The 23,503-nt window shown below is 46.9% G+C and overlaps 1 protein-coding gene across 2 annotated transcripts in view; it reads right to left on the reverse strand.

Moving 5' to 3' along the window:
• Positions 1 to 23,503, reverse strand: part of ILVBL (ilvB acetolactate synthase like) — a 79,700-nt gene that overhangs the window by 23,950 nt on the left and 32,247 nt on the right. Inside the window, exons 1-6 of one of the 2 annotated variants that reach the window (XM_040326292.1) lie at positions 16,725 to 16,833; positions 11,279 to 11,415; positions 6,472 to 6,673; positions 5,380 to 5,507; positions 2,698 to 2,836; positions 843 to 954 (exon numbers count right to left, since the gene is read on the reverse strand). In XM_040326292.1, coding sequence (XP_040182226.1) covers positions 843 to 954; positions 2,698 to 2,836; positions 5,380 to 5,507; positions 6,472 to 6,673; positions 11,279 to 11,395 — 698 coding nt within the window. In that variant the 5' untranslated portion in view covers positions 11,396 to 11,415; positions 16,725 to 16,833. Of the gene's footprint in view, positions 1 to 842; positions 955 to 2,697; positions 2,837 to 5,379; positions 5,508 to 6,471; positions 6,674 to 11,278; positions 11,416 to 16,724; positions 16,834 to 23,503 lie in introns of those variants that run through there. The other variant, XM_040326293.1, reaches the window with a different exon arrangement.

The raw sequence follows: 23,503 nt of genomic DNA on the forward strand, positions 1-23,503 counted from the left end.
GCTAAAAATCGCATTACTAGTAAAAAAATTTAAATAATAAAAATGCCCAAAAATATATCCTCTATTTTGTAGACGCTATAACTTTTGCGAAAAAACAATCAATATACGCTTATTGTGATTTTTTTTTATACCAAAAATATGAAGAAGAATATATATTGACCTAAACTGATGAAGACTTTTTTTTTATTATTATTATTAATAATGATATTTATTATAGCAAAAAGTAAAAAAATTGGGTTTTTTTAATTGTCAAACGTTATTTGGTAATAGCGCAAAAAATAAAAACCGCAGAGGTGATAAAATACCACCAAAAGAAAGCTCTATTTGTGGGAAAAAAAGGACGCCAATTTTGTTTGGGAGCCACGTCGCACGACCGCGCAATTGTCAGTTAAAGCGACGCAGTGTCGAATCGCAAAAACTGGCCGGGTCCTTTACCTGCATAAAGGTCTGGGTCTCAAGTGGTTAACTAATCATTTTTGAATTTTTTAAAGAATTCTCCTTTAAGAGGGCGTGGCAGGGGGTGTGTCCTATGTTTTTGTTTTGTTTGGGAACAGCGTCGCACGACCGCGCAATTGTCAGTTAAAAGCGGAGGTCTGCCTAAAAAAATAAAAATACATATTTAAAGCCAGTAGCTACAACATCTCTCGGCTGCCCCCGCCGCCATCCTCTGTGAGGGAATCAGGAAGTGAAGCGTTGCGGCTTCGCTGCCCGGTTCCCTACTGCGCATACTCGAGTCCGCTTTAAAGCGACGCAGTGCCGTATCGCAAAAAATGGCCTGGTCATTAAGGGGGAAAAATCCTTCTGGGGGCTGAAGTGGTTAAACTTAGGAAGAATACACTTACCAATTAATGATTTTCCCAACAATTCCTTTAGGGGCACCTTTGGGTGCCAATTCTTTCTGGATCAAATGGTATGGATACAAAATATCAATAGGAAATTCCACAAACACAGGGCCTGCAAAACAAGATTAGATACTGTCATCAATACAGTGACAGTGCATACTTTTAGCACCGAGTGTCAGATTGTCCGCCACAATATCGCAAAAAATAAATAAATACAAATTCCATAAATCTATCCCATAGTTTCAATATACACTTATTGGGATTTTTTTCTTAACCAAAAATATGTAGCAGAATACATATTGGCCTAAACTTATAAAGAAATGTCATTCTTAAAAAAAAAATTATTGGATATGTTTTATAATAAAAATTCCATAAAACTATCCCCTATTTTGTAGACGCTATAACTTTTGTGCAAACCAATCAAAATACGCTTATTGCGATTATTATTTTTTTACCAAAAATATGTAGCAGAATACATATTGGCCTAAATTTATAAAGAAATGTCATTCTTAACATTGGATAGGTTTTATAATAAAAATGCCATAAATATATTCCCCATTTTGTAGATGCTATAACTTTTGTGCAAACAAATCAAAATACGCTAATTGCGTATTTATTTTATTTTTTTACATAAAATATGTAGAGGGATACATATTGGCCTAAATTTATAAAGAAAATGTCATTCTTAAAAAAAAATGTATTGGATAGGTTTTTTGTAGACGCTATGGGGCAGATCCTCAAAGACATTACGCCGGCGTATCTGTTGATACGCCGCGTAATTTAAAATTTTGCGCGTCGTATCTTTTGTTTGGTATCCACCAAACAGATACGACAGCATCTGTGTTAGATCCGACAGGCGAACGCCTTAGTACGCCGTCGGGTCTAAGATGCAATTTTCCGGAGGCCGCTGGGTGGGGTTTCCGTTGTATTCCGCGTCGAGTATGCAAATTAGCTATTTCCGACGATCCACGAACGTACGAGCGGCCGTCGCATTTTGTTACGTCGTTTTTTTTCCGTCTTTTTCCGGCGTATAGTTAAAGCTGCTATTTGGTGGCGTACTCAATGTTAAGTATGGCCGTCGTTCCCGCGTATAATTTAAATATTCTACGTCGTTTGCGGGCTGGACGCCATTTACGTTCACGTCGAAAACACTGACGTCCTTGCGACGTCATTTGGAGCAATGCACCCTGGGAGTTTTGACGGACGGGGCATGCGCAGTTCGTTCGGCGTGGGGACGCGCTTCATTTAAATGAAACACGCCCCCTACTCGCCGCATTTGAATTCCGCGCCCTTACGCCGCGAGAGATAGACTACGCCGCCGTAACTTACGGCGCAAATTCTTTCTGGATTCAAACCAAACACAAATAAGTTACGGCGGCGTAGCGTATCTCACATACGCTGCGCGGGTGCAGATCTTTGTGGATCTGCCCCTATAACTTTTGCGCAAACAAATCAAAATACGCTTATTGCAGTTTTTTTTTTTACATAAAAAATGTAGAAGAATACATATTGGCCTAAACTGATGAAGAAAATTTGTTTTAAATTCATTAATGATATTTATTATAGCAATATATATATATATATATATATATATATATAATTATAAATAATATACACACACACACACTTATTTTTTTCAAAATTTACGCTCTTTTTTTGTTTACAGCGCAAAAAAAAAAAACTGCAGAGCTAATCAAATACAAAAAAAAAAAACGCCAATTGTAAAAAAAAAAACACATTCATTTTATTTGGGAACTGCGCAATTGTCCAAATCTTCCCGGAGGTCAAGTGGTTAAAAAATAAAATGGAACAGGTGCCAAAATAATATCAAGGTAACATGAAGAGCACTCCTCACCCGGTGTTCCAGACTGGGCCTCGGCCAGCGCTCTGCGCAGGATAGGCGCTATGTCTCGTATGGTGCGGATAGAAGCACAGAATTTACATATAGGTTTGAAGAGCGACATCTGATCTATATCCTGCAGAGCTCCTCTCCCCTGGTGGACAAAGAACAAAACATAATAATGAGCATGTGTACTACATGATACATACATGACATGTGTATGGAAGGTTCACTCTACACAACTGGGCAAATCTCACACTTCTCTTATATTGGCCCCAGTGATGGGACCCCCTGTTGGGGATCCTGGTATTACATCTAACAAATCCCGGGATTACTCGCCACCCCCATAAAAATTCACTTTTTTTTTTTATAGCAGCATCATGTCCAGGCCATTTTTTGCTACCATGTTTCCCCGAAAATAAGACCTAGCGTTTTTTTTCAGGAGGGCTGCAATATAAGCCCTACCCCGAAAATAAGCCCTGGTTTAAAATGCTTGTAAAATCCTATAATCCACTCAATTACAGTAGCACCGTATATACTCGAGTATAAGCCGACCCGAATATAAGCCTAATTTTAGCACAAAAAAATGGGAAAACGTATTAACTCGAGTACAAGCCTAGGATGTCCATCTGCATGCCTTACCGTGTCTCACTTTGCCTCACTGTGTCCATGTGCATGCCTCACTGTGTCTCACTTTGCCTCACTGTGTCCATGTGCATGCCTCACTGTGCCCATGCCACACTGTGCCCATGCCTAGACTGACATTTAACATGGGAGTCTATGGTAGGGGTGCACGGCTTTGAAAAATCGGTGCTCCCCGGCCGTAGGTCCTCCAGACAACAAACTTTGCACACTTGTAGAGGAGAAATTTGGCTACATGTGTGCCAAAATAGACAAGAGAAAATGTGATACTGCGCTAACTAACTAAGTGAAACAGAAAATAAATGAGCTGCAACAAAAATTGTGATATACGCACAATATACAATCAAAAACGGAAAAAATATAATGTGTGCCAAGTTTGGGATCGAGGGGACCTACGACCGGCCAGTACCGGGTCCCCAAAGTCACCAGAGAAATGACTGTTTAACATTGGAGTCTATAGAAGGGGTGCCCAGCTTTGAAAAATCGGTGCTCCCCGGCCGTAGGTCCCCCTGGACAAAAAAAACGTTGCACACTTGTAGAGAAAAATGGGGGCTACATGTGTGCCAAGTTTGGGATCTATTTCTTCAACTGACACAATGGGGTACTATTCCTCCCACTGTGATACCAATGATGGGGCACTATTCCTTCCACCGACACCAATGATGGGGCGCTATTCCATTCACCGACACCAATGATGGGGCACTATTCCCCCCACTGACACCAACGATGGCGCACTATTCCTCCCACTGACTCCAATAACGGGGCACTATTCCTTCAACTGACACCAATGGTGGGGCACTATTCCCCCCACTGACACCAACGATAGGGAACTATTCCTCCCATTGATACCAGTGATGGGGCACTATTCCATTCACCAACACCAATGATGGGGTAAAATTCCTCCGATGGTTACCAATGAAGAGGCACTATACCTCCCACTGATACCAATGATGGGGCATTATTTCTCCCATTGATACAGATGATGGGGCACTATTTCTCCCACTGACACCAACAATGAGGCATAATTCCTCCTACTATTACCAATAAGGGGACACTATTCCTCCTCCAACTGACCACAGGTGCTATGTAATTTTTACTTCCACTGACAAACCAAGTCAGAGACAGTGGGCCAGATTCAGAAAGAGATACGACGGCGTATCTCCTGATACGCTGCCGTATCTCTGAGTTCCGACGGTCGGATCTATGCGCCTGATTCAGAGAATCAGTTACGCATAGATCTCCCTACGATCCGCCAGGTGTAAGTGACTTACACCGTCGGATCTTAGGCTGCAATTCCAGGCCGGCCGCTAGGTGGCGCTTCTGTATTATTACGCGAGGAATATGCAAATGAGGAGCGACGCCGATTCAGAAACGAACGACCGCCCGGCGCTTTTTTTTTTTTACGTCGTTTGCGTTCGGCTTTTTCCGGCGTATAGTTACCCCTGCTATGTGAGGGGTATCTAATGTTAAGTATGGCCGTCGTTCCCGCGCCGAGTTTTGAATTTTTTACGTCGTTTGCGTAAGTCGTTCGCGAATACGGATGGACGTAATTTACGTTCACGTCTAAAGCAATGACGTTTTGCGGCAGATTTTCGAGCATGCGCACTGGGATGTTTTCAAGAACGGTGCATGCGCCGTTCAAGTAAAACAAAAAAAAAACGCGGGGTCAAGGGGAATTTAAATAAAACACGCCCCCTACATCCCCATTTGAATTAGGCGGCCTTACGCCGCAACACATACGCTACACCGCTCTAACTAAGGGCGCAAGTTCTTTGTGAATTAAGAACTCGCGCCCAAAGTTAGAGCGGCGTAATGTATCAGAGATACGTTACGCGGGCCAGACAGATACGCCAATGTATCTGAATCGGGCCCACGGTCTACTCCCAATGATCCCGGGGCAGTTTCTACTCACTGGCTACATTTCGGCCCCCCTAAAATTTGACAGTAAACTGCCCCTTTGTTTGGAAAGTTTGGAGACCCCGGTCTAATCAGACTAATGTTCAAATATAATGCACTACCCCAATGTCACAGAATAGAACTGTTGAATTTACTTACTTGCAATAGAGTGGCAGCTGCTCCACCAATCAGCAATAGCGGGGATTCGGCCATCTGAGCATTCTTAATGGCGGTTACAGTATTGGTTAACCCCGGACCAGCCGTCACTGCGGCCACACCCACAGTACCTGCGTCACAAAAAACAGTTATAAAAAGTATGTGGACACGCAGTTTGTCGATTTCACCTCCTCTCCAATACAGAGACTCCGAGTGACGGCACAAGAGCCCATCTGTAATCAAGATCCACGGCGGTGGTAATCACGAGCCGCACACCAGTATCAACCCCTTCATACACCTTTCTTATTCCACAAATGGAAAGTCCGGCTTAAGGACTAATTTAGCCCTTCTTAACCACTTCCCATCCGGGCCAATTCTAGTACTTCGCTCCTACATGTAAAAATCATATATTTTTTTTTTTGCAGAGACCCTAGGGAATAAAATGGCAGTTGTTGCAACTTTTTGTGTTACATGGGATAAACTGTTTCATGAATTAAAAAAAACACTAACGTTAGCCCAAATTTTTTTGTATAATGTGAAAGATGATGTTACACAGAGTAAATAGATACCTAACATTTCATGCTTAAAAATTGCGCACAGTCGTGGAGTGTCGCTCGGCTACACTCGGACACCCTCAGAAAGGCTCAGGAACTGTGTATTTCTGAGTATTTTCGAACGGCTCTGAGTATCACCGGCGCCCCCGAACCTCTAGCCAAATGCGGTACTGCAGAGGCTTGACTCCTGCTCGTGTTGCGAGACATTTGCAAACCGAGACAGTATTAAAAAATAAATAAAAAATGCTTGTATTCCAAAACCCTTGTTTACCGCGTTACTCGCAATCTGAGGTTCCACTGTACTTGTAATGCAAGGAATAGTTAGTTGTCACAAATACAGGAAGTTATGGACAGCAATAAAAGCATGATCAGAGACTTGGGGGGGGTTTACTTACTTCCTGTTTTGACAGGAAGTGAGGAGAAATCTCCCCAGTAGGAGCACAGCTGGCAATAAAAAGAGGAGGAGCCAAATCTTCCCTGCGCTGTTCTTCCCTTAATCTAAAGAAAACATTTTGGCTTTAAATAATGGAGAGTAAGTTACCTGAGAGTCTGGCCACTGCATCGGCTGCAAAGACAGCGGTGGCCTCCTGCCTCGTGTCCACCACTTTTATTCCCAGCTTTTCACAGGCCACCAGGATGGGCGAGATATGGCCGCCAACCAGCGTGAACACGTATCGCACGCCGTGGGATTGTAGGACTTTAGCGACCACCTCTCCTCCATGGCGAGGACTCTGAGTTTCCACCTGCAAAGGACAGAAGAGCAGACAAGCAATGTAACACACGGGTCAGTACCGGTCCAATCATTTCTACCGCAAGGGGGAAGAAAATATGATTTTATTCATTTCTTCAGGTATCTGAAGATCCCAAAATGATGTTGCATATTTGAAAATGACCACATTTTGAAATGCAGAACACTGAACAATTAATCTCAAGCAAAAAAAAACCTTAAACACAGAACCAGGCTACCGTATATACTCGAATATAAGCCGACCCGAATACAAGCCGAGGCACCTAATTTCACCACAAAAAACTGGGAAAACGTATTGACTCGAGTATAAGCCTAGGGTGTCCATCTGCATGCCTCACTGTGTCCATGTGCATGCCTCACTGTGCCCATGTGCATGCCTCACTGTGCCCATGACTAGACTGACATTTAACATGGGAGTCTATGGCAGTTACCAGGTCCCCAAAGTCATCGCATAAATTAACGTTTAAATCGGTTGTATACCCGTAAAAAAAATAAAAAAACCTGCAAGGCAAAGGCATAATGAGCTAGTATGACTAGCATACTAGCTCATTATCAATTACTTACTTTAGATCGAAGCCCCCCCAACGGTCCTCGAACAAGTCCTCCGTCGCTGCCATGATACCGGAATGACTTCTGGGTATCGCTGCTCCGGCGCTGTGACTGGCCGGAGTAGCGATGACGTCACTCCCGCGCATGTGCGAGGAACGGCACGATCCCTGCGCATGCGCACATTTCCGGCAGGCTCCCATTCAGGAGCCGCTGCGATCAGTGCGCCTGCGCTGTTGCATCGGTGCCTGTTTTTCTGCAAATATCTCCTTAACCATGTAGGTTAAAGGGGTTGTAAAGGTACAATTTTTTTTTCCTAAATGGCTTCCTTTCCCTTAGTGCAGCCCTCCTTCACTTACCTCATCCTTCCATTTTGCTTTTAAATGTCCTTATTTCTTCTGAGAAATCCTCACTTCCTGTTCTTCTGTCTGTAACTCCACACAGTAATGCAAGGCTTTCTCCCTGGTGTGGAGAAAGCCTCTTGAGGGGGGAGGGGGCGAGCAGGAGTGTCAGGAAGCCCACTAACACACAGCTCCTTTCTCTATCTGCAAAGTAGAGTGTCCTGACTCGCCTGCTCACCCCCTCCCCCCTCAAGAGGCTTTCTCCACACCAGGGAGAAAGCCTTGCATTACTGTGTGGAGTTACAGACAGAAGAACAGGAAGTGAGGATTTCTCAGAAGAAATAAGGACATTTAAAAGCAAAATGGAAGGATGAGGTAAGTGAAGGAGGACTGCACTAAGGGAAAGGAAGCTATTTAGGGAAAACATTTTTTACCTTTACAACCCCTTTATGGAGATATTGCAAGCACCTACAGGTTAGCCTTAATGTAGGCTTACCTGTAGGTGCAAGTCAGTGGCGGCTGGTGCTCAAAATTTTTAGGAGGGCGCAAACAAATGAAAAAAAAAAAAGACAATTGCAGCCTCACTGTGCCCATCAAAGGCAGCCACTGTGCCCATCAAATGCAGCCACTGTGCCATGCCATCAATTGTCGCCACTGTGCCCACATCAATTGTCGCCACTGTGCCCACATCAATTGTCGCCAATGTGCCCACATCAATTGTCCCCACATCAATTGTCGCCACTGTGCCCACATCAATTGTCCCCACTGTGCCCTGTAAAATGCTGCCAGTCAGATTGCCCCCCCGCCCGGCACTTACCTTTCTGGGGTTCGCCATCCTCCTTCCACGGTCCCTCGATGACGTTTCAGCCAATCAGGTTACTGATAACCAGAATCAGTGAACCTGATTGGCTGAGACGGCCGTCTGATAGGCACTTCCGCACAGCCAACCAGCTGTCCTTATTCAGATAATCGGCGCCCAATGTCCGGTTATCTGAATAGGCTGGCCACAATAACATACACTCATGCAATGCATGAGTGTATGTTATTTGCGCGGCGCTGCAAAACAAATTTTTAAAAGCCTTGAAGGGCCCGTTTTTTTTTATGACTACAGGAGGGGGGGAGGCGTCTGGGCACCCCCTATAGACGGACCGCCACTGGTGCAAGTATACCCTGAGTGTATACAACCGCTTTAACATGGGAGTATATGGAAGGGGTTCCCGGCTTTGAAAAATCGGTGCTCCCCGGCCGTAGGTCCCCGAGACAACAAACTTTGCACACTTGTAGAGGAAGAGTGGGGCTACATGTGTGCTGGGTCCCCAAAGTCCAGGAGATCAGGCGCAAAAAGGTGACGCGAGTATAAGCCGAGGGGGGCATTTAAAGCACAAAAAAAATTTGCTGAAAAACTCGGCTTATACTCGAGTATATACGCCCCTCTTCTTTGCTTAATGCACATTGTGAGAAGCTCACAGTGTGCAGCAAAAATCATAGTAAGCCATCTCTAAGACAATGCTACATTCTGAGCTTGATCTCAATTTACTGATTTCGATTGTCACCGGTCGTCCTGCCTGTCCCCTCACATGATCTCTACTCATTCTCCAAGACCTTTCACTTCCCCTTCACTTTGAACAACTGTGTGCAAGGTTCAGAAGGATTCATTGTAGTACAACTACAGGAGAGGGAGAGGGAGAGGGAGAGAGAGAGAGAGAGAGAGAACATTTGTTCCTTACAAGTAAAAATCTGTGTTTTTTGCTATGAGAGAGAGATCCCCAAAAATATATATAAAAAACCATATTTCTTTCTCAGTTTAGGTCGATATGTATTCTTCTGTTTTTTTACCAAAAATGTGTAGAAGAAATCGCAATAAGCGTATAGTGATTGGTTTGTGCAAAAGTTATAGCGTCTACAAAATAGGGGATAGTTTTATGGCATTTTTATGCATTTTTTACTAGTAATGGTGGCGATCTGCAACTTTTATTGTGACTGCGACATTAAGGCGGACACATCGAACACTTTTGATGCTATTTTGGGACTATTGTAATTTATACAGCGATTAGTGCTATAAAAATGCACTGGTTACTGTGTAAATTACACTGGCAGGGAAGGGGTTAAACACTAGGGGGGAAAGGAAGGGGTTAAGTGTGTCCTAGGGAGTGATTCTAACTGTGGGGGGGATGGGCTACCTGTGACTCGACAATGATCACTGCTCTCGATGACAGGGAGCAGTAGATCAGTGTCCTGTCACTAGGCAGAACAGGGAAATTCCTTGTTTACACAGGCATCCCCCCCCCCCCCCGTTCTGCAGCTCCGTGACACGATCGCAGGACACCGGCGGACATCGAGTCCGTGGGTCCCGCAGGCATGGTGGGATTTTCAAAGCAACGTACAGGTACATTTCTTTGCCCAGCCAAACCATTCTGCTGACGTACCGTATATACTTGAAAATAAGCCGAGGACCTAATTTTACCACAAAAAAATGGGAAAACGTATTGACTCGAGTATAAGCCTAGGGTGAGAATGCAGCAGTTACTGTAAGCGGAAAAGAGGGTCAACAATGCCCATTTGCACGCCTCACTGTGCCCATTTGCACACCTCACTGTGCCCATTTGCAACCTCACTGAGCCATACCTCACTGTGCCTATTGCAGTCTCACTGTGCCATACCTCACTGTGCCCATTTGCAACCTCACTGTGCCTATTGCAGTCTCACTGTGCCATACCTCACTGTGCCTATTGCAGTCTCACTGTGCCCGAGTACCTGAATTCTTGACAGACATCCATTTTTTAAAAGTCGCGGCTTCCTCCTGGCGTTCCGTGATAGGCATTTGACACTGTGTTCCGCCTATCACGGAGGTCCTCTCATCCCCGGACTCGGTTTCTCAGCAGACACTGTGTTCAGTGTTCCACCAATCGCGGACATTCTTTCATCCTCGACCAAGAGGACGTCCGTGATTGGCGGAACACAGTGTCAAATGCCTATCACGGAACGGAACGCCAGGAGGAAGCCGCGACTTTTAAAAAATGGACGCCTGTGAAGAATTCAGGTACACTGACTCGAGTATAAACCGAGGGGGGTATTTTCAGCCCTAAAAAAAAAAGGGCTGAAAAACTCGGCTTATACTCGAGTATATATACGGTATATGTTCGTCAGGCAGTCGGACAGCCGATCGCCGAACGTAAATAAAAATATGGGGGTCATGGAAGCAACCCCGCTATTTAACGTCAAGGTAATGATGTATATCTAGTGTTAAGCAGTCAGCAAGTGTTAATGAGCACTTTGTTTATGTGGCTGACGCTGCATGCAGGTAGCCAGTGTCTCGCTATAGCAGGGATCCTCAAACTACGGCCCTCCAGCTGTTGTAGAACTACACATCCCGTGAGGCATTGCAATACACTGACATTCACAGATATGACTAGGCATGATGGGAATTGTAGTTCCTGAACAACTGGAGGGCCGTAGTTTGAAGACCCCTGGTCTATGGGGATGCAGTAGCTGTAAGGACACGTCTGCTCTTCCTGATGTCGTGCAGACAGTGAGCTTTCAGTGTCACTTCTCCTCCCCTCCCCTCCCCTCACATTACGACAAGCGGCTGTGTCCTTACAGCTACTGCATCCCCATAGAGAGACACAGGCTCCCTGCATGCAGCTCCAGCCACATAAACAAGGTGCTGATGTATGGTCCTCCTCGCCCGCGTGAAAGAGGCCTAAAAGTCTCACCTTGTGGAAGAGCTGGTAGATGACACCCAGGCGATATCCCAACCACAGCAGTACAAAGGTCACCAGAGTCCCGAGGACAGCGCCTGCAGAATTCACACAGCAACAACCCGAGTCCATTGAAACCTCTACAGAGTGCCCTGCAATACACACACAAGAGAATATAAAATTATAGAATACAAAGAAATGTTCTAATGATTACAAGTATAGAGGAGACGCTGGGGTAGAGAAGACGGGAACAAAGGATGTTTCTGGACAGCCGCACTCTGAACAATGGTTGTTTTTATTGAATTAGGAATGGCACTACAAGTCGCAGCAAACGAAACAAAAACCTGGGCATCTGACGCGTTTCGCACTAAATCTAGTGCTTAATTATATGTTTAAGCACTAGATTTAGTGCAAAGCGCGTCAAATGCCCAGGTTTTTGTTTTTTTTGCTGTGACTTGTAGTGCCGTTCCTAATTCAAGAAAAACAACCATTGTTCAGAGTGCGGCTGTCCAGAAACATCCTTTGTTCCCGTCGTGCTGAATTCATTGCCTGCACCTGTGATATCTGCATGGAGGATCTCCATCAAGGCTCCCACCTAGAGCGGCTATTTTCTCTCTCCTGGGGCAGAGAAGGGTTAGAAGCTCTGTCAGGTGTTTATTGCCATAAGCCCAGGTTCACACTATAGTGGTCTCCGACATCGCATGTGATTCGCACCCACACCGCAGGTGCCAATCACCTGCAATGCGAGTTCAGCCATACAGTTGCATGGCTGAACTCGCATTGGATTTAAAAAAAAAAAAAAAGGGTGCACAAACCTTTTTTCCCCCCCGCACCGAAATCAGATCGCATGGCTGTTCTCACCCATGCGATCCAATTCCTGTCCGAATCCACAGTTCGCACTGCGATCTGCGAACCGATCTGGGGGATGTCATTAACCACTTGCCTACCAAGTCAATTATAACACTTCTCTCCTACATGTAAAAAAAACTTCTTTTTTTTTTTGCTAGAAAATTACATAAAAACCCCAAACATTATATATGTTTTTTTAGCAGAGACCCTAGAGAATAAAATAGTGGTCGTTGCAACGTGTTATCTCGCATGGTATTTGCGCAGCAATTTTTTAAACACTTTTTTTTTTATTGTTAATTTTACTTTTATTTTTCTAGTTTGACACTTTGGGCCAGATTCTCATACATCCGCGTATCTTTGCGCGGGCGTAACGTATCCGATTTACGTTACGCCTCCGCAACTTAGACGGGCAAGTGCTGTATTCTCAAAGCACTTGCTCCGTAAGTTGCGGCGGCGTAGCGTAAATCGGCCGGCGTAAGCCCGCCTAATTCAAATTTGGAACAGGGGGGCGTGTTTTATGTAAAATAGCCATGACCCGACGTGATTGATGTTTTTTTGCCGTCCGTGGACATATCCCAGTGTGCATTGCTCCAAATACGCCGCAAGGACATATTGGTTTTGACGTGAACGTAAATTACGTCCAGCCCCATTCACGGACGACTTACGCAAACGACGTAAAATATTCAAAATTCGACGCGGGAACGACGTCCATACTTAACGCCACCATATAGCAGGGGTAACTTTACGCCGGGAAAAGCCTAACGTAAACGGCATATCTGTACTGCGTCGGCTGGGCGTACATTCGTGAATTCGCGTATCTAGCTGATTTACATATTTCGACGCGTAAATCAGCGTACACGCCTCTAGCCGCCAGCGTAAATATGCAGTTACGATCCGACGACGTAAGAGACTTACGCCTGTCGGATCAAGGGAAATCTATGCGTAACTGATTCTAAGAATCAGGCGCATAGATACGACGGCGCAACTCAGAGATACGACGACGAATCTGGGACTTTCTTTTTACATTCTTTTTTTTTTGATCACTTTTATTCCTATTACAAGGAATGTAAACATCGCTTGTAATAGGAATAGTGCATGACAGGTCCTCTTTACAGGGGGATCTGAGGTCGATAAGACCCCACATCTCACCTCTAGGCTTGGAATTCAGTGTGATGTGAGCAGGTTCAAATCGCACCAAAAGAAATGCATGCACTGCTTTTAAAAATGCACTGTAACCAGATCACATGAACGCAACTCTGCGATCGATCTGGTGTAGGCAAACGCACTGCGTTTAGGGCGTCATTAGGAATCTATTGACACCCGCAGCAGATCGCACACGCACTGCATGTAGAACACTGTGGAGGAAATGTGCATGGATCGAAGGTTTCCAGCAGCACGTTTCTTAGAACGCAGTGTGGGAAACCCCACGACACGCGCACATTTACCGCACCACGTTCAAGTCGCACTGCCCTTGCAATCTTAAAAGCGGAGGTCCACCCAAATTTTTTTTTTTAAAAGCCAGCTACAAATACTGCAGCTGCTGACTTTTAATAAATGGACACTTAACTGTCCAGCGCCCGCGATGTCGGCAGCCGAAGCCGATCAATCGCTCGGCTGCCCCCGCCGCTATCCTTGGTGAGGGAATCAGGAAGTAAAGCGTTGCGGCTTCACTGGCCGGTTCCCTACTGCACATGCGTGAGTGGTGCGGCCCGTCCTCACCTGCTGTCTCCTGGGACCAGTGTGTTTCCGAGAAGACAGCAGGGGAGGAGGGGGGATGGGAGGGGGGCGTGACTCAGTCATGCCCAGAAGTGGGTGCAAATACCAGTATATTCCCCCCCTGAAAGGTGCCAAATGTGACACCAGGGCCGATCCTAGGGTCACAGGTGCCTGGGTGCAGAAATATTTTTGGCACCCCCCACATGGGCGTGGTCATTTTACTAACCCCTCCCCTTTACAAATGTTTCTATGGCAATGACTCAACCACAGAGATGCCCCCCCCCCCCCCCCCCCCAAGCACTGCCAGGCTGCCCTATGCGCACACACTAGTTCTGGACAGACACATACCTATGCTCAGAACACTTGTTTTGGACAGACACAAACAAGGAGAGAAGGAGCGAAAGGAGAATTCTGGCACTTTGGCACCCCCACCTCTGCAGGCGCCCGGGTGCACCCTGCCTAGGATCGGCCCTGTGTGACACGGGGGGGGGGGGGGGGTTTCAAAAAGCGGAGTTTCACTTTTTATGTGGACCTTTGCTTTAACGACATCCCAAAACGCAAGTCACGAACGCACTGCATTTGCCTGCACCGGATTGCATGGTAACCAAACGACCATGCGATCCGGTTGCCGTGCGTTTCTCAAATTGATGCACGCACTACTTCCAAGTGTGATGTGAGCCCCTTCAAAATGATGATGAAGGGGCTCAAATCGCACCGCACCGAATCGCATGTGAATTGCGCAGGTATCTGGTGTGCTTCCTGTGCGATTCATAGCGTGAACCTAGGTAAATGCAGCAGATTGCGCCCATTATCAATCAAATGGCAGCTGTAAATCCACGTGTGACGGCGCAGCGCTTACATGGTTAAAACAGAGGGGGGGGAGGCATCGTAACTCCTGCCAAACACCGCTGAAAAGCGATACAAACACAGATCACCTTTCAGCATCGCAGCAGTTTAAATGCAAGTGTATTCAGATCCAACACACGTTACCAGGATGAAAGAAAGTTTCCACCGCCGCCTCCCGACATGTGAAAGAATAGATCCCATCCCGGGGAGGACAGAGCCCGGGGAGCCCGGGGAGGACAGAGCCCAGGGGAGGACAGAGACCAGGGGAGGACAGAGACCAGGGGAGGACAGAGCCCACAGAGCCCAGGGAGGACAGAGCCCACAGAGCCCAGGGAGGACAGAGACCAGGGGAGGACAGAGCCCACAGAGCCCAGGGAGGACAGAGACCAGGGGAGGACAGAGCCCACAGAGCCCAGGGAGGACAGAGACCAGGGGAGGACAGAGCCCACAGAGCCCAGGGAGGACAGAGCCCACAGAGCCCAGGGAGGACAGAGACCAGGGGAGGACAGAGCCCACAGAGCCCAGGGAGGACAGAGACCAGGGGAGGACAGAGCCCACAGAGCCCAGGGAGGACAGAGACCAGGGGTGGACAGAGCCCACAGAGCCCAGGGAGGACAGAGACCAGGGGTGGACAGAGCCCACAGAGCCCAGGGAGGACAGAGACCAGGGGAGGACAGAGCCCACAGAGCCCAGGGAGGACAGAGACCAGGGGAGGACAGAGCCCACAGAGCCCAGGGAGGACAGAGACCAGGGGAGGACAGAGCCCACAGAGCCCAGGGAGGACAGAGACCAGGGGAGGACAGAGCCCACAGAGCCCAGGGAGGACAGAGACCAGGGGAGGACAGAGCCCACAGAGCCCAGGGAGGACAGAGACCAGGGGTGGACAGAGCCCACAGAGCCCAGGGAGGACAGAGACCAGGGGTGGACAGAGCCCACAGAGCCCAGGGAGGACAGAGACCAGGGGTGGACAGAGCCCACAGAGCCCAGGGAGGACAGAGACCAGGGGTGGACAGAGCCCACAGAGCCCAGGGAGGACAGAGACCAGGGGAGGACAGAGCCCACAGAGCCCAGGGAGGACAGAGACCAGGGGAGGACAGAGCCCACAGAGCCCAGGGAGGACAGAGACCAGGGGAGGACAGAGCCCACAGAGCCCAGGGGAGGACAGAGCTCGGGGAGGACAGAGCCCACAGAGCCCAGGGGAGGACAGAGCTCGGGGAGGACAGAGCCCACAGAGCCCAGGGAGGACAGAGACCAGGGGAGGACAGAGCCCACAGAGCCCAGGGAGGACAGAGACCAGGGGAGGACAGAGCCCACAGAGCCCAGGGAGGACAGAGACCAGGGGAGGACAGAGCCCACAGAGCCCAGGGGAGGACAGAGCTCGGGGAGGACAGAGCCCACAGAGCCCAGGGAGGACAGAGACCAGGGGAGGACAGAGCCCGGGGAGGACAGAGCCCGGGGAGGACAGAGCCCGGGGAGGACAGAGCCCACAGAGCCCAGGGAGGACAGAGCCCACAGAGCCCAGGGGAGGACAGAGCTCAGAGAGGACAGAGCCCACAGAGCTCGGCGAGGACAGAGACCAGGGGAGGACAGGGGTCCAAAGTCCCAGCAAAGCAGCTTGTGTACCGAGGATCACTGACAGAGCACACAGACATGGAATCCATCAGATCACAGCACACAGCTCTGCAATCCTATAGATTAGTATAGAAGGGATCCTATAGATCTGTATAGAAGAGATCCTATAGATCTGTATAGAAGAGATCCTATAGATCTGTATAGAAGAGATCCTATAGATCTGTATAGAAGAGATCCTATAGATCTGTATAGAAGAGATCCTATAGATTAGTATAGAAGAGATCCTATAGATTAGTATAGAAGAGATCCTATAGATTAGTATAGAAGAGATCCTATAGATTAGTATAGAAGGGATCCTATAGATCAGTATAGAAGAGATCCTATAAATCAGTAAAGAAGAGATCCTTTAGATTAGTATAGAAGAGATCCTATAGATCAGTATAGAAGAGATCAATGCATGGACACACAAGGAACTTACACTGCCTGAGCCCAGGAGTCAGATCTGTGCTTCTGCTTCCTGCATGGAGGAGTCCCAGACACCTCCTCCTCCCCCCCTCATCATTACCCAGAGATCCTCTCTGCCTGCCTTCTGGTCACATGACCCTACAGCTGTCACCCTGAGCACAGTCCCTGCCTTGTATTGTGATCACCGAGGGGGAGAAGAATGGATTGTTATTGTGTGAAATGTCACTTTACAGTCCCTGAAAACGATATACACATATATAAAGTGCAATGCTAAACAACTAAACAAATCCTAAATACACACAAATAAACACAGATCTTCCCAACATCACTGCCGTGTAAATGTCACCTAATCCACTGAGCATCACTCCCAACTGTCCCTGATTTCAAGGGACTGTCCCCGATTTGGAACAAAGTCCCTCTTTTCTCCTCATCTTTCCCTTGTTTTGGTCTGATCTACGCTATATTGTCAAAAGTATTGGGACACCTGCCTTTATTATTATTTATACAGGGTTTATAGAGCGCCAACAGTTTACACAGCGCTTTACAATATAAAAGGGAGACAATACAGTTATAATACAAGAGGACTAAAGGGGTTGTAAAGGTAAATGTTTTTTCACCTTAACCACTTAACCCCCGGACCATATTGCTGGTGAAAGACCAGAGTACTTTTTGCGATTCGGCACTGCGTCGCTTTAACTGACAATTGCGCGGTCGTGCGACGTGGCTCCCAAACAAAATTGGCGTAATTTTTTTCCCACAAATAGAGCTTTCTTTTGGTGGTATTTGATCACCTCTGCGGTTTTTAGTTTTTGCGCTATAAACAAAAATAGAGCGACAATTTTGAAAAAAAAAAATTATTTTTTACTTTTTGCTATAATAAATATCCCCAAAAATATATAAAAAACATATTTTTTCCTCAGTTTAGGCCGATACGTATTCTTCTACATATTTTTCGTTAAAAAAATCGCAATAAGCGTTTATTGATTGGTTTGCGCAAAAGTTATAGCGTTTACAAAATAGGGGGTATTTTTATGGCATTTTTTAAAAAAAAAATTTTTTTTACTAGTAATGGCGGCGATCATCGTTTTTTTTCGGTACTGCGACCTTATGGCGGACTCTTCGGACACTTTTGACACATTTTTTGGGACCATTGGCATTTTTATAGCGATCGGTGCTATAAAAATGCATTGGATTACTATAAAAATGCCACTGGCAGGGAAGGGGTTAACACTAGGGGGCGGGGAAGGGGTTAAGTATGCCTGGGTGTGTTCTAACTGTAGGGGGGGTGGCCTCACTAGGGGAAATCACTGATCTTCTGTTCATACATTGTATGAACAGAAGATCAGCATTTCCCCCGCTGACAGGAACGAGAGCTGTATGTTTACACACACAGCTCCCGGTCCCCGCTCTGTAACGAGCGATCGCGTGTGCCCGGCGGCGATCGCTCCTGCCGGGCACGCGCACGGGAGTCGGGGGCGAGCGGGGGCGCGCGTGCCCCTAGTTGCCTGAGAGAGAGCCGACGTAGAGCTACGGGCTCTCGCGCAGGAGAGCCAACCTGCCGCCGTAGAATGATGGCGGCAGGTCGGCAAGTAGTTAATGCATCAAAGCGGAGGTCCACCCGTTTTTTTTTTTTTTTTTTAAAAGCCAGCAGCTACAAATACTGCAGCTGCTGACTTTTAAAAAAATGGACACTTACCTGTCCAGCGCGCCCGCGATGTCAGCAGCCGAGGCTGAGAAATCGCTTGGTCCTCGGCTGCTTCCGCCGCCATGCGGCTTCACTGATTCCCTACTGCGCATGCGCGAGGATCGCTGCGCGCCATCACTGGTCCCCGCTCTCACTTGGGAACAGTGTTTCCCAGAAGACGGGGGGGGGGGGGGGGGGGGGGTGACGTAGGATGACCACATTTCCAAACTACCATTCAGGGACACCCTCCCTTCCCAAAAATCAGCTTGTGCTGTAACGAATCACAGCACAGTGATTGGACACAGGAGGCGGGATTTAGGATTTCTCCAATCACAAGCAGGGGGCGGGATTGTGCTCCGTCTGATTGGACAAGATATCGCCTAGGACCTGTGACGTGTCCTAGGCGATCGCCTACAGAAAGGGGCTGCTGTAGGCGATTAAGCTTAATCGCCTAACCAGCCTCTTGGAGGAAGGAGGAAGTGGGACAGGAAGTCCCACTCCTCCTGAAGCCCCCCCCCCCCCAAAAAAAAATTACATGCCAAATGTGGAATGTAAGGGGGTGAAGGAGTGGGATAAGCGGTAGTTCCAATTTTGGGTGGAACTCCGCTTTAATAGGTGTCTCTCATTCCCATCTCAAAGAGTTGGGAGGTACAGTATGTCATGGGTGGCCAAGGCTCATTGATAAACATAGGAAGCAGAGGCTGGTCCATGTAGTCCGATCCAATAGAAGAGCTTCTGTAGGTCAAATTGCTGAAAAAGTTAAAAGGTGATTCTGATAGAAAGGTGTCAGAACACACAGGCCCAGATTCTCGTAGGGGGCGCGTATTTGTGTGCGGGCGTAGCGTATCGTATTTACGCTACGCCTCCGCAACTTTGACAGGCAAGTGCAGTATTCACAAAGCACTTGCTCCGTAAGTTGCGGCGGCGGCGTAGCGTAAATTGGCCGGCGTAAGCCCGCCTAATTCAAATGTGGAAGATGTGGGCGTGTTTTATGTAAATTTATTGGGACCCCACGTAAATGACGCTTACATCGAACGGCGCATGCGCGCGCATTCTCAGTATCACGTCGAATTTTTTAATTAAATTGTGCCCGCTCAATGCCTAGTCGACGTGAACATAACTTACATCCAGCCCCATTCACGAACGACTTACGCAAACGACGTAAAACGTGAAAAATTTGACGCTGTTCCGACGTCCATACCGAACATTGGTACGCCTCATCTACGCCTCATAGAGCAGGGGTAACTATATGCCGAAAAAAGCCTTACGCAAACGATGTAAAAAAATGCGCCGGCCGCACGTACGTTTGAGAATCGGCGTATCTAGCTCATTACCATATTCAACGCTTAAATCGACGGAAGCGCCACCTATCGGCCAGCGTAAATATGCAACTTAGATACGACAGCGTAAGAGACTTACGCCGGTCGGATCTAATACAAATCTATGCGTAACTGATTCTAAGAATCAGGCGCATAGATACGACGCCTCAAACTCAGAGTTACGCCGGCGTATCTGGAGATACGCCGGCGTAACTCGTACGAGAATCTGGGCCACAGTGTATTATGTATAGGGGCTGTTAGCTGCAGATCAGTCAGGGTGTCCATGCTGTTGTTCACAGCCAAAAGTGCCTACAATGGGCACTGAGCATCAAAAACGGACTACAAAGCAATGAAAGAAGGTGACCTGGTCTGATGAATTCAAGAATGGTTTGAGGAATGTGACAAGTTCAAGGTATTGACTTGGCCTCCAAATTCTCAATACAATTGAGCATCTGTGGGATATGCTGGAAAAACAAGTCCAATCCATGGAGGCCCCACTTGCTGGACTTGAATGATCTGCTACCGATGGCTTGGTGCTAGATACCACAGCATACCTTCAGAAGTCTAATGGTGTCTATGCCTGGACAGGTCCATGGTGGGTGTTCAGAATGTTATGGCTGATCAGTGTGTGTACTCAATAATTGTTGAGGTTAAATAAAGTCCATCCAGTCCAACCTGTGTGGGTGTGTGTAAAGCCTCATACACGCGATCGGACTTCCAACTGACTTTTCCGTGGATTTTGCTCCGAAGGGCGTTGTCCGTGAACTTGGTATGCATACACACGGCAGGACTTTTTCAGCCAACAAACACGAACGTAGTGACGTAATAGATGTACTACGTGTTTTTTCTGCTCTTTACCGCCACCCATTGGGCAACTTTTGCTATTGTTGTCTGATCTTTAGCATTGGTTCTGAGCATTCTTGCATTGGGAGAAATTGTGACCATTATTTGTCTCATTGGGCAAAATTATCCCTATCATTGGTGTCATTGGGAGAAATTGTGCCCCATCATTGGTGTCATTGGGCCCCATTGTTGGCATCATTGGGAGAAATTGTGACCCATTATTGGTGTCATTGGAAGGAATTGTGCCCGTTCATTGGTGGCGGAGGGGGGATTTGTGCCCCAATATTGGTATCAGTGGATGAAATAGTGTCTTGAGGGCCAGATAAAAGCAGGCAAAGGGCCACATCTGGCCCTCGGGCCGCAGTTCGGGGACCACTGCTCTAGGAGGAACATTGGGCTACTAATCTGCTTCATCATGGCCCACCATTTTCATCACATCTTCAAAAGGAGCCAAAATGTGTAGATATCCTGGACAAGGCCGACATCAGGAATTATGGGGCCCCTTACACAGCTTTAGGCATGGGCCCCCTGGAGGAGAGAACCAGGGGGGGGGGCTGCGGCCCTGAATAATTAAGAAGCGGGGGGGGGCCTTTACAAAAAAAAGAAATAAAAAAAATATATATAATAAAAATAAAAAATAAATATATTTTTTTTTAAAAAGGGGGGTTGCCATCTGGGGCCCTGGGGACCTCTGGGCCCTTTAATTATATTTATATATATATATATACATACACACACATACAAAGAATTTTTTTAAATAAATTACAAAAAAAGGGGGGTTGCCATCCGGGGCAATTAATAAAGAAAAAAAAAGAAACCTCTGGGCCATTTAATAAAAAAAAATATATATAAAATATAAATAAAATAAACCTTTATATAAAAAAAAATTGTCCCTTTAATAAAAATTAAAATAAAAATATATACAAAAATATATATTTTTCATTAAAAAAAAAAATGAAAAGGGGGGGGGGGTTGCCATCCCGAGCCCTGGGGACCTCCGGACCTCTAAAAAAAAAAAAAGAAAAAATTGGCCCTTTAATAAAAAAATAAATAAAAAAAAGGGGGGTTGCCATCTGGGGCTCTGTGGGCCTCCGGGCCCCTGGGGACCTCCGGACCCCTAAAAAAAAAATTGGCCCTTTAATAAAAAATATAAATATATTAAAAAAAATATATATAAAAAAAAAAAAAGGGGGTTGGCATCAGGGCCCCTTACAGGTGTACTGCCTGTACCCCCCTGATGGCGGCCCTGATCCTGGATGATGAGCCACTGCCAAGGTGAGGAAAAACACAGTTCCCCGATGCTTGTCCATATGCTATTATCACATAGATAGGGGAAAAGGTGAGATGGAGGAAGGGTAGAGGAGGAAAAAGTGAAGGAAAAAGGGGAGGAGGATCAGGTAAAAATGGGAGGTGGATGCCACCAACATCAACTAGATCAAAGGACTCCAATCAATGTAGCATTTCTGCCTGATCCATTGCCTCCAGTTTATGGGTGCATCTAGCTCATATTTTGTCCTTATCTGCACTCACATTATCATATAGAGTAATATAATGGATTTATTGTCTTGCCCGGTCATTAATGCTAGAGGACTTTGAGCCATGTGATCTCTGAACAGCATGTTATATATATATATGTGAACCTTGGCTGCAGACAGAACTTGTGCAAAAGAAATTTCCTCAACTCAAGTGAAATTAATAACACAATCCCTTAGCAGGAAAACACACGGGGCTAAATTTAGGAACAAGTCACAAATCTGCGCCGTCGTATCTGTACGACGGTTCTCAAAGGCAGATGCGTAGAAAAAAAATAGGCTTCCTCCGCCGACGTAACTTGAATACGGCGGCGTATAATTGTGTGCATTCTTACGCTGGCCGCTAGGGGCGTTTCCATTGTTTTCGGCGTAGAATAAGCAAATGACCTAGATACGCCGATTCACAAACGTACGTACGCCCGGCGCAATTTTTTTACGTCGTTTACGTTAGGCTTTTTCGGCGTAAGGTTACTCCTGCTATTAGGAGGCGCAGCCAATGTTAAAGGGGAGGTTCACCCTAAAAACAACTTTTTCTTATTACACTGGCCCCCCACATTACAATACGATTATGCCTGTTACTGTAGTTTTTTTTTAAACCGCGATTCGGCGCTATACTGCGCCTGCGCATCGCCGTTCGGCTCCTTTCGGCAATCGTGGCGCGGCTTACGCGACGGGGGAGAGCTCGTTTTTTGTCAAAACGTCAATCACCAGCATGATAGGAACGCCCACTCCCGCGGGACTCGCAACCCCGAAGCCACGGGTGAATATGCTGTATCAAGGTATGTACAGCATCAAAAAAAAACTAACAGGCATAATCGTATTGTAATGTGGGGGGCCAGTGTAATAAGAAAAAGTTGTTTTTAGGGTGAACCTCCCCTTTAAGTATGGACGTCGTTCCCGCTTCGAAATTTGAATTTTTTACGTCATTTGCGTAAGTCGTTCGCGAATAGGGCTGGACGTAATTTACGTTCACGTCGAAAGCAATGACGATTTGCGGCGGAAGCATGCGCACTGGGATTCTTTCACGAACGGCGCAATATACGCGGGGTCACCATTAGTTTAAATAAAACACGCCCCCCTCATCATCATTTGAATTAGGGGCGCTTACGCCGGCCCCATTTACGCTACGCCGCCGTAAGTTAGGAGGCAAGTGCTTTGTGAATACAGCACTTGCCTCTCTAACTTACGGCGGCGCATCGTAAATACGATACGCTGCCCCGCCGTAATATTGCGCACTCACTCTTCATGGGGGTCTCTCTTCCATCTAAGGCCCCTTTCGCACAGGGCAGATCTGTTTTGAAGGACTCCACTTGCTCAGCGGGGATCGCTCCGTTGAGCAGGCAGATGACGGGTCAGTCTCCACTGCAGAGGAGGACATGTCAGAGCCCCGCTCTCCACTATGGGGAAATCAGAT

Source organism: Rana temporaria, chromosome 10, assembly GCF_905171775.1.
Source record: "Rana temporaria chromosome 10, aRanTem1.1, whole genome shotgun sequence".
NCBI lineage: Eukaryota > Metazoa > Chordata > Amphibia > Anura > Ranidae > Rana > Rana temporaria.